Source organism: Eulemur rufifrons, chromosome 6 (genome assembly GCF_041146395.1).
Source record: "Eulemur rufifrons isolate Redbay chromosome 6, OSU_ERuf_1, whole genome shotgun sequence".
Classification (NCBI taxonomy): Eukaryota; Metazoa; Chordata; class Mammalia; order Primates; family Lemuridae; genus Eulemur; species Eulemur rufifrons.
Genome location: NC_090988.1, coordinates 79,675,335 through 79,692,140, shown reverse-complemented (window position 1 = coordinate 79,692,140; position 16,806 = coordinate 79,675,335). Strand labels below are relative to the sequence as shown.

General features: G+C 59.6%; 1 protein-coding gene across 1 annotated transcript in view; it reads left to right on the top strand.

The window, feature by feature from the left end:
• Positions 1 to 12,189, top strand: part of ABTB2 (ankyrin repeat and BTB domain containing 2) — a 164,428-nt gene extending 152,239 nt beyond the window's left edge. The window contains exons 8-17 of the mRNA XM_069471264.1: positions 700 to 796; positions 1,209 to 1,344; positions 3,182 to 3,411; positions 4,712 to 4,890; positions 5,281 to 5,386; positions 5,578 to 5,680; positions 6,171 to 6,261; positions 10,420 to 10,488; positions 10,806 to 10,919; positions 11,935 to 12,189. Coding sequence (XP_069327365.1) covers positions 700 to 796; positions 1,209 to 1,344; positions 3,182 to 3,411; positions 4,712 to 4,890; positions 5,281 to 5,386; positions 5,578 to 5,680; positions 6,171 to 6,261; positions 10,420 to 10,488; positions 10,806 to 10,919; positions 11,935 to 12,132 — 1,323 coding nt within the window. The 3' untranslated portion in view covers positions 12,133 to 12,189. The remainder of the gene's footprint in view (positions 1 to 699; positions 797 to 1,208; positions 1,345 to 3,181; positions 3,412 to 4,711; positions 4,891 to 5,280; positions 5,387 to 5,577; positions 5,681 to 6,170; positions 6,262 to 10,419; positions 10,489 to 10,805; positions 10,920 to 11,934) is intronic.
• The last annotated feature ends 4,617 nt before the right edge of the window (positions 12,190 to 16,806 follow it).

Here is a 16,806-nt window from a genome sequence, read left to right as displayed (position 1 = left end):
GCTTGGTATCTGTTAACCCTGCTTCGTCTGTGCCTGGGGAAAGCTGGCCCTTGCTAGAATGGGGGGAGGCCCCCTGCTGTTCTAGACCGAGACACTCTGTTCCAGCCACCACCTGCCGGCCTGGGATGGTGTCAGACCTCTCCGGCGAAATGCCTAAAAGCCACTGGCTATTGAGCATGGTTTTGTTGAATCACCAATAACACTGCAAGGCCAGCCTCTCTTCCCATTTTGTAGATGAGGAAGACTGAGGCTCAGAGAGTTGAAGGATCTGCCCCAGATTACTCACTGGTTAGTGGCCAGCGTTGGCACCCTGTTCTGACTCTAACACCTGCTGCCACCAGAGCCTCAGTTTATCCCTATAGACTGGAGGCAGCACTTTCCATCCTGCTTGTGTGCATGAGTTCTCGGGAAGGCCATTGCAGCCAGTTTATGAGACAGCATTTGAAAGAAAGAAATAGCTCAGAAGTCCTCGTAGCTTAAGGGCTTGGGCTAGGGCTACAAGAGTCGAAGATTCTAGAAACTTTGAGCCCTGAGCCTAACCTGGAGTTCTAAAGTTCCGGTTCCTCGGCTGCCAGGTAGGCTGTGCCTCAGTCACATGCCTGGAGAGAAGCAAAGTCTCTGTCCCACAAAGCTCCCCCCAGCCCTTCCCAGATGCCCCACCGTGCTGAGCAGTGCCCTCCTCCTCTGTGCCCCTGGCAGTTGCTGCTGGACGCTGGTGCCCACGTGGAAGGTTCTGCAGTCAACAGCGGCGAGGACAGCTACGCGGAGACGCCCCTGCAGCTAGCCTCTGCGGCCGGTAGGTACACCCTGCCCTGCCCAGCGAGGGTCCTTCCCTGCCGTGTCACCCAGCCTCCCTGGGGACATAGCTGGACATACAGGGGTCTGTGGCGGGCCTCACCTGAGCCATTGAGGGGCTTCCCTCGCCCTGTGCTTCTGCTGAGCTCGGCGCCAGGCAGGACCCAGCAGGGCAGGGAGGCCCTTCCCTCTGGGCCCTGGGGAGGGGGCGCGGTGACAGGGCACAGCCAGCTGTCTTCCTCCCATCTCCCTCTCACCTCCCCTTCATCCCCACCAAACGCAAACGAACTCGGGGTTTACTTATTTCTTCCTTCGCTCAGAGTTTGGAGGATCCCTCTCCCCCTTCCCCGTGCTCGGCGCCTCTGCTCAGCCACCGTCTCACTGTCCCCGGCGTTGCCCGACTTGTCTTTCAGGGAACTACGAGCTGGTCAGCCTGCTGCTGAGCCGAGGCGCCGACCCCCTCCTCAGCATGCTGGAAGCCAATGGCATGGGCTCCTCCCTGCACGAGGACATGAACTGCTTCAGCCACTCGGCTGCCCACGGACACAGGTGCCCGCCTGGGAGTCCTGCGTGTGTGACATGGGCACCAAGATGAGCGTCCATTTCCCCAGTGGGAGCAGAAGAGCCAGACCTGGACACTTTCCCAAGAGGGGGGGACCCATGTGTTAGGAAACCAGAAAGACGAGGGTCTCCGCCAGCACAGGGGTCTCAATGTTAGAGGCCCCGAGGTGCCGGGTGGTGGGCACACGAGAGAGGCTGGTTCCTGGCAGGTCTGGGACTGGAGCCCGGGCTGCCTGACGCCCAGGACAGGCCGTCCCATTGCCCAGTGAGACTCTGCCCTGTAGCTGCCAGGGCCTGCTCGGGACCACGTGGCTTCCCACGCTGCCTACGCGGCCTCAAGGGCCCTGGGAGCTTCCACACCACGGACGGCTGAGCCATGAACAGGCTCCTGGTGACTCTGCGTGAAATCGCATCCCGCTCCAGGAGCAGATGGTGGAGCTTGCTCTGGGGGGCCAGGCCCACCTGGGGTGCGACAGGGCAGCAGCAGGCAGGAGCCAGGGCTGTCAGGCGGCACCGGGGCCAGCGAGAGACTGGAGGAGAGGTTATTAGGGGGCAGAGAAGGGGCCAGAAAGGCAGGGTGGGCAAGTGGGCCACCTGCTTCCGGTTCCCGGACTCGTGTTGCCATGAGACACATGCTCTTGCTGTGGTCCCTTCCCTGGGACCCCTTTTCCCTATGCCTTTCCCAGCCCCCACATTCTCCCGCGAAGACTTCCCTCGGCCTTCAGGTGCCATGTCACCGTGGCTGCCTCTAGGCCACTCCATCCCTCCCCGCGCCCGTATTCACCCCCACCGTGGCCTCTTCACCCTGCGTGGGGTTCCCTGCCTGCCCATCCTCCTCTCGCCCTGTCTGGGGCACAGGACCCTGGGGACAGGCAGCCGGGCTGCTTCACCTTCACACACCGGTGTCCGGAACAAGGGAGGCGCCCTGCAGACTCCTGAGCTAGCAGAGCCACAGATGAGGCACCGACTACAGCTGTCTGGCCCCTCGGGAGTGGCCCTGGGTCCTGCGCAGGGTGCCTCGGCCACACGATCGGGGGGTGTGCGGAGGGGCCCGCAGGGCTGCTGTGGAGGAGGTCGGCACACAGGGCGACCTTTGCGTCCTGCCGTGCTGCTGCCATCCCAGGCCTCGGGACATGTGTCTGTGTCTCCTCTCCCACCGCTGTACCTCGAGCAGGGCGGGTTCATCCCCCGTAATGGCGACACTCGTGGGGCCTCACAGGGCTAAACGCAGCAGCGCGGGGAGCCTGCTCTGCCCAGTCTAACCTTATAGGTGTTCGTTTGTAAACCTGAGTAAATTCTGCGTCATTCACATCACTTCGTCCTTAGGAACGAGAGAGGCGACTGAGCCCTTAACTAGGCGTGTCCCACGTTTCAGACGCTCTTGCACACGTAGCTGCCGTTTAGGCCCTGCCGGGTTTCAGGCTCTGCATTTGATGCCTTCACAGCAGCCTCACGTTAGCCCTGGGACAGGGCGACGCTGACACCCTGTTCTACAATGACAAAGCAGTCAGGGCTCAGAGAGGGCGGACAGCCAGCCTGAGGTCACACAGCCAGGATGGCAGAGCCTGCCCAACCCCAAAGCCTGTGGCTTCTCCGCAATGCCAGGGTGGCAGGAGGGAGGGGCTCCTTGCACCCTCCCCTGACCGCCCCCTCCAGGTCATGGGGACTGGTGTCCCTGTGTGGGAGAGGCAGATCGGGAGCTCCCTGAGCCCACGGATGCCCCTCGGCAGCCCATCCGGGCAGGGGGGCGCTGGGCGGCAGCTCGGGCAGGCACCGCCTGCTGTGGGATCTCAGGCCTCACCCTCCTCCACCCCTCGGCCCGCAGGAATGTCCTGAGGAAGCTCCTGACGCAGCCGCACCAGGCCAAAGCAGACGTGCTGTCCCTGGAGGAGATCCTGGCCGAGGGCGTGGAGGAGAGCGACACGTCCAGCCAGGGCAGCAGCAGCGAGGGGCCCGTGCGGCTGAGCCGGACCCGCACGAAGGCCCTGCAGGAGGCCATGTACTACAGCGCCGAGCACGGCTACGTGGACATCACCATGGAGCTGAGGGCGCTGGGTAAGGCTGCGCAGGCGTGCGTGCACACACGCACATGCACGCATGTGTGGACACAGTCACTCCCTGCTGCTCCTCAGCAGGCCAGAGGGGGCCGGGCCCCCCAGGGCAGCTGAGCACAGGGCGTGGCCAGGCCAGGAGCTGCCCTAGGCCTCAGACAGTCCTCAGCAGTGACACCTCTCGAGGTCATGGCCCCAGCCCTCCGCCCTCAGGCCTTCCATCCTCCCTGGCGGCCCCTTCGCTGGGCACAGCTCAGGGATGTGTAGCGCACCGAGCCCTGTGAGTCACCATGCCTGTCCTTGGCCAGCCTCTGTCACTGCTTCGGTCTTCCGGTCCGTGGACTTTCTGTGTCCTCCAGGGAGGCTGTTCAGACAGACACACAGACTTGGGTCAGAGCCTGCGTTGGCCACACACCATGTAATCTCTCCAAGCCTCGATTCCCTTCTCTGTCCGGGGGTTTGGTGCTCATGATCATCCTCTAGGAATGGGATGACGTCACCTAAAGCACGAGGCTCAGTGCCTGCTGCGAGCACTTGGAACCCGGCAGCCACGCTGTTATCACAGGGCCGCCACTCACGCCCCCCCGGGGCTGGGCCGGAGCAGCGAGTCGCCTGCCTCGGTGTTCCTTGCTGTGAAGTGGGGCTGTCACTCCTACCTGCAGATGGCCCAAGAAGCCATCTCTCTGATTACCAGGGACATGACTAGTTTATGTCCTGAACTCCCCCCGGCAGCTGTAAGCGACTCTGGGGCCCCACTGACAGTCTGGGGAGCTCGTGCACAGTCATCGCCTGCCCGGGTGTGCACGGACACGCCAGCCTCCTGGGGGCTGGGCCCCCTCTGTGACAGGGCCAGGTTCACTTCAGGGCCTGTGTGTCCTTCAATGCCCTGCGTATTTTCTGGGCACCCGAGTCCACCTGGCCACCCCTCCAGAATTAATAGGTCCTCCCTAGCAAATAATTTTTGGGTCCACCAAGCAACAGGGCTCGTGTGGGCCGTGGGGCCACACTCCGAAATCCCCCGCTGGGCTGTCAGTTTTCAGAGCCCGGGTTCCCTGTGTCAGGCCACAGCCATTGCTCCACCTCATCCGGAGAGAACCTGGCACTGCCGTCTGACCACCCAGCGAGGTCTCGTCGTGAACTAGGGCTTTCGCTGTGTGGCCGCACCGGGGCGGCCGTTCAGCACACGGCGAAGGGGTGCCGGGGCACTCCACGACACGGGGCACGTCCTGCCGGAGCACGGTGGGGTCGGCACGGGCAGCGCTTGCCAAGGCGCGTGACTGCCTGCCTTTCCCTGCCTGGGCCAGGTGTGCCCTGGAAGCTGCACATCTGGATCGAGTCCCTGAGGACCTCCTTCTCGCAGTCGCGGTACTCGGTGGTGCAGAGCCTCCTGCGGGATTTCGGCTCCATCAAGGAGGAGGAGTACAATGAGGAGCTGGTGACCGAGGGCCTGCAGCTCCTGTTCGACATCCTCAAGACCAGCAAAGTGAGTGTGGCCAGCAGCCCCCGCCCCACGCCCAGGGAGCCCCGGGTTCCACAGCCCACAGCCCCGACCCGGGCCACAGGACAGATTGTGGACGGACACACAGACAGGCAGACGCACACGGACGGACGCCCCCCCCAGCACGCAGGCTCACGCTGCCCGGCTGCAGAGGGCAGGGGCCGTGGATGTGTCTGGACTGGAACCTGGCCAGAAAAGCCATTTGGGGAATCGCTGATGGAAGCACAGGCATCTCTTGCCAAGCCAGATCCAGCAGGAACAAAAGACAGCGGCTGCCCTAATCCAGACCTGGACTTTTGACATTAGCCTGACGTATCTGCAGCTGTAAACAGCGGCACGGGGGCGAGCTAACGGGCCTCTCTCCCTCTCCCACAGAACGACTCTGTCGCCCAGCAGCTGGCTGCCATCTTCACCCACTGCTACGGCACCAGCCCCATCCCCAGCATCCCAGAGATCCGGAAGACCCTGCCGGCCAGGCTAGGTGAGGGCCCGTCTCCGCGCTCCCGGGCCTCGTCCTCCTTCCCTCCCTCATCTCTGAGTGCCAAGGCCTCGGCCTCAGTTTCTCTGCCCCTCACCTTTGTGCCCTACCCCTGCCCCGACACACACCTCGCACTTAAGAAACCCCCAGAGGTGGACGCCTCGGCCACGTCCCCCTCCTTCCCTTCTTTGCAGATCCTCACTTTCTGAACAACAAGGAGATGTCGGATGTGACCTTCCTCGTGGAAGGAAAGCTGTTTTATGCGCATAAAGTCCTGCTGGTGACAGCGTCCAACAGGTAGGCAGCCTCGGATGACAAAGCCCCAGCCCCAGGGACGCAAGGGTAGCTGGTTTCAGATTCGAGGTGACAGAGGGCGGCCGGCTGGGGCTGTAGCCCACCTGCCCACGTGGGGAATTGAGGCAGGCTGGGTGGGGCAGGAGGAGTGGGCCGGAGTCCTCCAGGGGGAGGTCAGAGGGGGTCTTCTTTCTGGCCCGGGTATTGCTTTTGGTTATTAGAAAACATAAATATCCTGGAACGAGAGGTCAGTGTTCCGGCCACAGGCGTCAGGTCGAGTGTATGGGGGCAGCAGCCACAGAATGGGGCTCAGCCCCGCTGTCAGCACCGTGTAACATGTCACTTGCTGAGAATTATTTTGGGAGCACGGCAGTAATCTTTCAAATGCCCTGTCTCCCGGTAGCTGGTCAGGTGACGGATGGTGCCGTCACTGCACCGTGATGGAGAAAAAGTCACGTTCAAAACCTGCCTTGTTCCGTCTCCTTTGCTCCAGGTTTAAGACGCTGATGACCAATAAATCAGAGCAAGACGGGGACAGCAGCAAGACCATTGAGATCAGCGACATGAAGTACCACATTTTTCAGGTGGGTGGGTCTTGGTGCGGCCCCCCGCGAGCCCGCCCCAGGGGGCAGCTGTGCGTCGCTGGTAATTTTCCAGGCTGCTCCCAGTGCCTTCTGTGTTCTGTTGAATCATCGGCCAGGTTAGAGCATCCGGGTCTTTCCCTGTGCCAAGGCAGCCATCCGTTGTGCGGCTGTAGCCTCAGAGCCTGTCTCACAGGTCCCGGGCTCTTGCCACTGGACAGATGTGTGAGGACAGGCACATGCCACACATGTGGCATGGGGGCCCTTGTCGTCAGAGTGAGCTCCCAGCACGTGAGCATCACGGAGAGCTTGCTGGGAATGCAGGACCCCGGGCCCCAGCCCACGCCTCCCGCACCAGAACATGCATCGCCACAGGATGCCCAGGTGGCTCGTGTGCAGTTTGGGGAACACTGGTGTAGGCCGGTCACTCCCCCCAAGTCGCACACCCCAGCCAGGCTGGCCAAGCAGAAAAGGCCCTGAGGAGCACATCCTGGTTATAGAAGATGAAAGTCAAGTCTTCTAGGCTCTGGGTTTTGCAGAATACAAAAAGTTACATAATAGAAACTGCTGTCGGGGCCAACGAGGTCTGGGGCAGAGCCCTGGCTGGGATCTCGGCTGAGCCCTGCTGAGAGCTCCTTGCTGGAAAGCAGTGACTGGAGACCTCCAGGTTGTGCAGGGGCTCAGGGCTGACCCTTAGGGGCTGGGACTGAGGCCAGGAGGCAGCAGGTGGGTGGACCCAGGGCCTTGCCCTGCGCAGGACAGGTTTGTGATGGGAATGGGTATGATCCCAGGCGGCCACCACCTGAGGTGGCTCAGTTCCTCTCTCATGTTTGCTTCAGTCACTTATTTAGTGTTTAGCCATTTATGGGTAGACGGAGCAGCAAACATGATGGATCCTGGCCCCAAGGAGACAGGACTATGGAAGAGTGCAATAGCTGTGGTGAGGGAAGCCCAGGGGGGTCTTGGGGTGCAGGAAAGGTACGTGGGGAGATGAGGGATGCCCCCTGCAGGAAGTGACGGGCTGGGGTCTCAAGGACTGGGGCAGGCAGCCAGTTGTCAGGGGCTCCAGGTGGAGGGAACAGCACATGCTAAGTCCCAGAGGCCAGAGTCCGTGACATGTGCAGGAAATGCCCTCTGGTCTAGTCTGGGCAACAGTTCAGAAGAACATCTAGAAACGAGTCTGAAGCTGCCCCGCGGAGCCAAAGCATGGAGGGCTCGACCTTTAACCCGGGGACAGCTGGGAGCTCTGAAATGTTTGAAGCAGAGGGATGAGGTCATCAGCACTGACGGCGAGGCGGGCCTGGTTCTGAGTGCTTTGCCCGTTTTCCACGTGAGCTCAGCACAGTTCTAGGAGGTGTTGGGGGTATTGTCATCCCCTCTTGGTAGGTGAGGGGCCAGATACGCAGAGAAGTTGAGTAACTTGCTGAAGGCCACACAGCAGGGGAGTAATAGCATCAGAACTCAAACCTGGGTGTTTAGAGTGGCCAAGTTTGCATTTAGAGGCGAAGAAGGGGTCGAAGGGGACATGGCTACTTCCAGGGGGCCAGTTAGGAGCAGGTGAGGCGTCCAGCTGAGTGACAGTGGTGCTGGGTGGTGGCCAGTGGGATGGAGGGAAGGAGAGCAGGGGAGAGCGGTGGGCCCTGGTAACTGACGGCCATAGGGCCCAGGGTCTGGCACAGACAGCAGAGTGGTGGCACCTCCCCGTCCCCTGATCCAAACTCTGGGGAGGAGGCAGCTTTGGACACCTGTTTGGCCAAGAAGCCCAAAGTCCAGGTGCACTGGGGGCACGGTCAGATCAACAGGAGGTGGGTCCGGGAGGGGTAGCCGGGATTGGTGGGGAGTGAGGAGTTGAGTGCACACGTGTGGACACGGCAGCCCCGGCGGGAGGGGGGATGTGTGCTCACTCAGCTGCCCACCAAGGCCGCCGCCGCTCACCGGGGCCAGGGGAGGGCTGAGCAGCCCCTTGATGACTTCTCGGGGTTGTTGGGAGGCAAATGGGGAGGCCAGGTCTCACGTGGCACACGTGGGCCCTGGGAGTGTCTGGCCCTCCCTTACCCGGACTCTCACTGAGTTCTGCTCCAGCCTGGCCCAGGGCACCGGCCTTGCCCCGTGGGTTCTCTGGGAACAGAACTCTGCCCTTATGTGGGGCATCATTTCGGGGGGCGGGGGGGCAGCCTCCAGACTTTGGCTCCTGCGTTCTGGGCTCCCTTGGCGGGGTCGGCCTGAAGCCACCCGTCCAGCTTCCCTAACAGCCTGGGCATTTCAAAGCTGTCTCCAGAGATCTCACTGGCTCTCACAGTGCTGGGGAGGGTGGGTGTTATTTTCTGTGTTTTCTGGAAGAGGAAAGAGATCTGAGCAGTACAGTCAGATAGAAAGATAATGTGGGCCACGTAGCATAATTTAAGGTGTACTACTAGTACATTAAAAAAAAGCAGGTAAAGTAGTTAATTTTAATATATTAGCTAACCCAGTACAGCCAAAACATTATAATTATAATTTCAACATGCAATCAATGTAAAAAGTTAGAGATATTTTACGGTTTTTTCATGCTGAGTTTTCAAAATCCAGTAGGAATTTGACAGAGCACATCTCAGTCCAGACCAGCCACGTTTCAGATGTTCAGCAGCCACATGTGGCCAGTAGCTATCAGCACAGTTCTAGGGACTTGCCCAGGTCACTGTCAACTAAACCCAGGCGTTGGGGACTGGCTCAGAAGGCCCCAGCCCTGCCTTTCCAACCTGGCTTCTGCAGTCAGGGCTTCCTGGTGGCCCCCGAGGGCCGAAGGAAACTGCTGCCTGCAGCTGGTCCCGCCTGGGGCTTTTCCTCCAGCGGCCCTTTGGCTGTCCCGCCCCGAGGGCTGCCCGGTTTTGAGAGGCAGGTGACCCACATCCTGCCAGGGGCTGCCAGGCTGCGCGACATTAATCTGCCGTTGCCTGCAGCCTGCCCAGCTCCCTTAGCAAGGCTCCAATCGAGCAGCTCTGTGGCCTCATATGCATTCAGGTGGCCTCAGGGAGACGTACGGACCACAGATGGCTGGGCCTTGCCAAAACCAACTCCCAGGATGCAGCAGGAGATCGCTGCAGGCTGTGGCCGCCTGTGTCCCTGGCCCAGGCCCTTGCCAAGGGGCTGCCCTGAGGCCATCCCTTAGCAGAGTCCTGGAAGATGCGATCTGCCTGCCCACGCCCACCCCTGGCCTAGGCCTCCTGGAGGGACAGACGGACACTCACCGTACAATCCCAGGCTCCACACAGATCCAGCAGGGGCTGCAGGAGGCCCTGGGAGCTTCCCGCTCCTCTGAGGGAGAGGCTGACGTCTCCCATCTCCCGGGAGAGGCTGGCAGCCAGCCTCCTCTCCTCTCCCCCCGAGGTCGGGCTTTCTCCTAGACCCTCTGGTGCCTCTTCAGCCCGAGGGCTGGTCCTAACGGAGCCCAACTGTGCCGGCGGAGCCGTGTTTACTTACACACTTGCCAGTTCCTTGCTGGGGCTGTTTCTTCAGCCAACTAGAAAGAATTGTTTTTCTTTTTTCCAACTGGGAACTTCACTTGCTCCAGCGTGATGGCAGAGTGTGTAACTGAGACCTTGGCACAACTAAATATAGTTCCCCTCCCAGACCGCCCTGTCTGGTGGCCTGGGTTCTGTGCTTTCGTTCCCAGGGAGTCAGAATGTGACTCTCGTCTCCACAGCGGAGCCCCAGCACAGACCAGGACAGGCCAGAGGTGGCTTTCTGAGGGTAGCCAGTTATTAGACAGTCGTCGTCCTCTGAGCCCCGTGGCTCTGTGTAAAATGAGCCATGAGCAGGTTGGGGCCGGGAGCAATGCGAGAGTGAGGAGACCCCAGGGATTTGAACCAAGTCATCTTCCTTCCCTGGGCCTCAGTTTCCCCAGCTCTGAATAGCGTCTCACTTCCTCGGCCCATGGGGTTGTCATTAGGATCAAAAAGAAACCACCCCATGGAAGGGAGCTTGTCACAGGGGTAGAGTCAGGAGAGAAGGTCTTGGGATTGGCTTCTAGAGGTGGCATCCTGGGGAAAGACCAGTGTTTGAGAGTTGGGGGACCTGCAGGCATCACACGCAGAGGGACAGGATGGGAGGGCAGGCAGTGCGGCATCCTGCGGGGGTGAGTGCTGTGGGTCCCTTCGGCTCACTGGGGCCTGTCCCCTGCAGCTGATGATGCAGTACCTGTACTACGGAGGAACCGAGGCCATGCACATCCCCACCGCCGACATCCTGGAGGTGAGCGCCTAGGGGAACGGCCCCATCTCCCACTCCCTCTGCGCCTGTGTCTCCCCAGCCTTAGACATCTGCCGGGTCTCAGCCCTGCTCTCGGCCAGGGGTGGGCAGAGGTGGCCTCTGTGAGGGCCTTGCTGTTCCCTGTGGGGTCTGTTCTCTTCCCAGAGAGCAGGAACTGTGCACACAGGCCACACCTGGGCTTAGAGAGGGACTCCCCCGGTGGGGCTGGTCAGGCCCCGGAGGACCGGGTGGGGAGCTCAGGGCACACGGCACCCGGAGCTGGCCGTGGGCACCCAAGGCCTGCCTCGCCTCCCTGCCAGCTGCTGTCGGCTGCCAGCCTGTTCCAGCTGGACGCCCTGCAGAGGCACTGCGAGATCCTGTGCTCCCAGACCCTCAGCGTGGAGAGCGCCGTGAACACCTACAAATACGCCAAGGTGAGGCCCAGGGACGCCACCAGCCCTCTCCCACCACACAGTCTGCTCCACACGGCCTGGCCTCGCTGGGGGTGGGCCGGGAAATGCAGGTGTAGAGGCTGGGCCCGGCCTCCCTACATTACCCTGCAATCCACAAGCTTCTTCCAAAAGTGCAAAGACCAAGCCACATCCCTATTTAAGCCCTCCAGAGGTTCTCCACTGCCTGCAGGCCGAATAAAAGCCAGCCCCCATCATGCCTCACCCAGGGGCCGCCCACATCTCCCCTCACTCACCAGACCACACAGCCCTGTGTTCTCAGCTTGTCCCCATGTTCCCTCTTCCTGGAAAGCTCCTTCCCTAGCTCTTCACAAGACCAGCCCTTTGCCTTCATCAGCTAATGTCCCCAGGCCGCCTCTGGCAACCCTGTCACTCCACCACAACACCAGCTTTATCTCCTGCACAGCCTGGAGCACTGTCTGCACTTACCTTGCTTGTCTGGGGTTGCTTGGATTCTGTCTCCCCCGAACTAGAATATCAACAGCATTGCAGAGACCTTGACCTTAGAACCTAACGCCCGGAGTGGGCATTTGATAGTTGTCGAATGAACGGTTATTGAGCATTTACCCTGTGCACACTCATGTGCCGGGCCCTGTGCTGGATGCTGGACAGTTCCTGTCCCTGCCCTTAGGAAGGGGGCTTCCAGTCAATGGGGATGACTGCCACTTAACGAGGCAGCGTGACAGTGTGATATAGGCAAGGAAAATGATGGGAGCCAAGGGTAAGACTAACATTCCTAGTGGCACAGCTGGGATTTGGACTCAGACGGGTCCTTCTCCAAGGAGATGGTTACGGAAGGAATTCAGATAAGGGGAGGTGGCCTCAAGATGCAGAGACAGGGAATAACGCCCCCAGGACCCGGGTGAGGCTTAAGCAGGACCTTGGCAGTGGGTAGTAAGACTGGGGGAGGGTGGGGGTGGTTTCAGGTGTGGCTGTGCTAAGGCCATGGGCCTCACCGCTCCTCTCTCTGCCCCTGCAGATCCACAACGCCCCGGAACTGGCCCTGTTCTGTGAGGGCTTCTTCCTCAAGCACATGAAGGCCCTGCTGGAACAGGACTCCTTCCGGCAGCTCATCTACAGCCGCAGCAGCAAAGTGCAGGGCCTGGACCCGCTGCAGGACCTGCAGAGCACCCTGGCCGAGCGCGTGCACTCTGTCTACATCACCTCCCGCGTGTGAGGCACCTGCGGGGGTGGGAACGGCCGCCAAGACCGGGAGCAGTGCCGCCGGGGCCGGTGGACATGCGAGGGCCCCGCCAGGCGGTTGTAGGCGCTCTCGGAGCCAGGCTCTCGGGGGCTCAGTTTCCCTCTCCTTCCCCAGCCGCCCGTTCTGGTGTTATCTGTCCTCGGGTAGGCAGTTGAACCCTGAGCCCACCTGTCACAAGGCAGCCCACCCTCAGCTCCTTTGCCCCAAGCTAACAGTTTGATGTGGCCAAAAGGTGGCCCTTCTCTCTAGCCCCACGGTTTGCACCTTGAGGGCCCCGAGCACTCACCTGTGTGCCCTGTCCCCTCCTGCAGTCCAGCAGCTGGTCCTGTCCCCCGTCTGCTCCAGTGCTCTGACCAGGCCCTAGGGCCTCAGGAAGCTCAGACTGTGTCAGCTGGGCTCCGGGGCAGGAGGATCCTGATGAATGTATAGAATTTGCGCTCTGCCTGGACCCCAGGCCATTTCATTCAAAAGCTGGTATTTCCATTCCTAAATGTCACATAGAAAAGGCTGCCCAAATCCCTGGACTTATTCCTCAAGGCTTTGAAAGACTTACTATGACCCCCCAGGGGCCTGGGGATCCCCACACAGAGGGCCACTGTTGAGTCCCCCATTTTCTTTGGTGTCTGGGCCTGCAGACCTCCCCTTGGGACTACCAACGGCTTGGTTAGGTAGAGGGCAGGTTCCCGGCTGACGGCGTCTGAGCCCAGGGAAGCATGGGGGTGCAGGGGGCGCACTGCAGGAGCCCGGTGACTCAGCTCTTGTTTTGCTGCTGTTTGTGGGCCAAAGTAAAGCGGTCGAAACCCCAAGCCTGTTCTTAGGTCGCCTCTGTGGGCTCAGGAAGTGGAGCCTAAACATCCTTCCTGGGAAACTGTCTTTGAGGATTGGAGATCGGGGCAAACACTTCTCCACGGGGGACAAAGGACAGGACTTCAGTGGACGGGAAGGGCTGGGAGAAGAGGCTCTCCTGCCCTGTCCCCTGCCCGACACCCTCACACTCTGGGCACTCTTCGACAACTGTCATATTTATGGGCCAGACACTGGGGGAGCATGGAGGTTGGCTTGCTCTGGGTGCAGCTGCTTCAGCTGTCTGGCCACACCTTAGAAACTATTTATTCACCAAAGTCCCCGGGGCATTTCAGGAGGTGTCACCTGGGCCACCTTGAAAAGCCCCCTGGGGCTTGCAATCTTGGAAAATATTTTTGACTAGCTGCTTGAGCTGGATGTATAAAGGAATAGGCATTATTTTATTGCTGTAATATTGTATGATACTTTAACTGTACATTAATGTTGTCACTTAATTGTAAATGTCCCATGGTTTTATTAACAATAAACACCCATTAACAATGACCTTGGCCTGACTGCTCCTGGTAGAGGGTTGCTCAGAGTTCAGGGCTAGGGAGGAGTCCATTAGGGCTGGGAAGAATCCCAGAGCCTGTTCTGTATAACTCGGGTCTCCTTGTATTTCAGAGGGAAAGACCACCCCACCATCAAAGCTATGCTGTGGCCACCCCACACTTACCTCTCCCCGAGACCGGATCCACCCTGCACCCACCAGCAGGAGCTAGTACTTCCCTCATTTCGTTGTCCTTACCTGTGACATGAGGTAGATGATAGAGCTCACATTCATTAAGCCGTATGTGCCGCTGGGGCGGACAGGAGCCACGCGACTGAGGAATAAGACAGCACTGGGCTTTCCTGACCGCTGTGCCCAGACCCCTCCACAGCTCCTGCCATGGACCTACCTTGGGGCTTGTCTTCAGGGGCATCTGTAGACCCAAACTACCCGTGGCCCACCAAGGTGGGGCAGGGCCTTCTCCCCTCAGGCCTGGCATGATGAAAGGCACCTGTCCCTGGGGGGCTGCTGCCTCCAAGCCCTGCTGAGCCTGAGCTGGCTCTGCCACCACCCGGACACTGGCAGAGGTAACGAGGGAGGCTGGTGAGCCATGACTCGGGCCCAAGGGTTTTCTGGGACGTGGTTGTAGTTTAAGGTGCAAAGCCCAAGCAGAAATAAAGGTTTTTTTTTTTTTTTTTAAAGTTCCCTGCCTGAGGCAGGAATAGAAATTCCTAAGGTCACTGAGAACCAGATGAGTTAGGGGGATGATAGGAAGATTTTGCCCACCTTTCAGCTTTGCTGGCGTGGGGAGCCGAGCAGGGCAGCACAAAGCCGAGGGCCTTGTGACCGCCTGGCCCCGTGCTGCCCCCTGGGGGCCGAGGGCGGAGGCACACCGCTCCGCAGCCTGCTCCCGTGCAGAGGCCCTGTGAAGGTGCTGGAGGGGGTCATTCCCCCCCAGCGCTTGCGGTATGACAGGGCTACTCTTCAGGGATCTGTGTCCAGCAAGTCCCCCCACTCCCTACCCCCACAGCTCCACAGCACATGCCTCGCTCAGGACCCGGCCTAAAAGGCGAGATCTAGTTACGCTCTGGCTCTACCTGGGGGCTCAGCCATCTTCTTTTCTGTCTTTTGGGCGGGTAGGCAGGGGGGTTAAAACGAAGTGGAGGTAGGAGGGGGCAGCCTGCGTGAAGCAGAATCACACTTTTGAACAAATATTTAACGTTAAATAGGGAAAAAAGTCAGACATTCTTCCAAAGGGCTAGACTCCAGTGGAAATGATCACTTACCCCCAGTTCGGGCCGGTACTCCAGACCTCGGGGCCATTCCTGCCCCAGCCGCCCGCTTCGGCTATTGGCAGCCACGGCAGGCTGGGGGAGAGAGGAAAGTCGGCCTCTCCTTGCAGGAGCCCTTGGCAACAAGGGGCTGAGCGCATCAGCTCCATTCACAGGGATTTCTCTCCTCCAGCTCTAAAGGAAACCGCTCTCCAGCCGTGGGGGGTGCCAGCGTCCACTCCCGGGCCAGCAAGGCTTACAGTCTCCCTCCGAGGCTGGCTGGTCTCCTGCTGACATTTCTCCTTCCTTCCTGCTCTCTGCCTGTTACCCCTTCCCACCACAAGTCCCCCGTGCCAGATGCAGGGTGATCACAGCTTTCTCAACAGAGCCAGCCACCGCAGGGAGCCTCGGGCCTTTCCCTTGCAGGCCTCCTTTCACAGCCTCTGCAGCCCTGATGTTTAACTTCACCAACTGTTTATAAACATCAAGGGCATCCTCTCCTCCCTTAGTCTGAAACTGCCCCTCTAGGCCCAGGGGGCTTCCAGCCCCACCCCCTCCTCCAGGCCTGCAGACGGGCTGCTGCTGTTGTAATGGCCTCAGATAATGAGTCTACATTTTTCCAAGGTGACGGTCACTTATTTCCACCCCTCCCCCACCTCCCAGCTTCAGCAGCCCCCTTTGTGTCCCGTCTCCTGGTCACTCCAGAGCCCTCTGGGACTGCTGGGCCAGATGAGCAGTGGAGGCACTGAAGCAGGCCAGCATTAGCCCCTGATGGCTTGGGGCGGGGGTGACCATTTAGGAACCTTCTTTGTTTAGCCTTCTTCAGCCCCTTCCCCATCCTGGTGACAGCATTCGTGGCTGGCCTATCTGAATTCATTTCACAAGTGACATTTCCTGAGACAGCCAAGCTTTACAGATGTCACTCTGTCTGGGGGCCAGATGGTGAGGTCTAGGGGAGGTCTTGGGTTTAAAGGAGAACCCAAGATCAAGACCACAAAACGCAGAGACCTGTTTCGGAACACGCACTTGGCGAATAAAAGGGCCTTGTCCGAGGATACGGAGCTGTTACACAGCCGGGCAGTCTGCCTGCACAAGTGCGTGCTCTTTGCTGTCCAAGTGGGACAGTCTTTTCTCTAGCTCAGGTTGTGGCTTTAGAACACGGCCCGTCCTTAGCATTCCTGGAGCTGGTGCGTAACTGAGCAGCTCACCGAGTTAGATCTGAGAGCCCAGAGCCACTTCGTGGGCACTGGCTCCGCGCCAGGCACTGTTCTAAACTCTTCTTCGACCTCAGCCACCTCTCTCTCACCAAGGCCCTGTGAGGGCAGTGCTATTCTTTTGACATGTTACAGACGTGGGCCTGGAGGACAGGCAGAGTGAAGTAACATGCCCCAGGTCGCAGTGAGGGTCTGGCAGGGCAGCCTGGCTTCAGAGCCCCCCTCACCTTGCACACCCCAGCAGAGCCGGCTGGACAGGCTCTGGGGCCAGAGACACTGAACAAAGCCTTCCTCACCTGCAGGATGATGCGCTTGGGCAACTTTTAAGATACCATCCAGCTCTGACCACTTGAGATTTGGACTCTGATTTCCGTCACACTCTCCTCAGAAAATCCTCTTTGAAAGAAAGGCAGGCTCAGGCACCCACCTGAGAAGATAAATAAAAATTATTTTCATGTCCCCCCACCTCAGCAAACTTTCCTACAGTCTTAACACAGGATCTGTGGGCAGGAAGCTGCAGATCCAGGAAACAAAAGGCCCCTACACCCGGGTCCGGACAGTGTCAGGGACCAGGCGCAGCGGTCCTAAGGGCAGGCACAGAGCCTGCTCTGCTCCCTCCGAGGATGGTCTGGGAGTTGCATGTTTAATGCCCTTTGGCCAGAAACTCCCCTTTCCTTCCGTTAGACTTCTCCACACACAGATTATATAATAGGGCCTCAGAAACGTTCTATTTGGACTCATAGCATGGGTATCATCAAACAAATGTACCAACGTATGTGTGAAGCCACCAGATAATTCCTGTCCCCAACAAATGGAAGTGACCAAATGA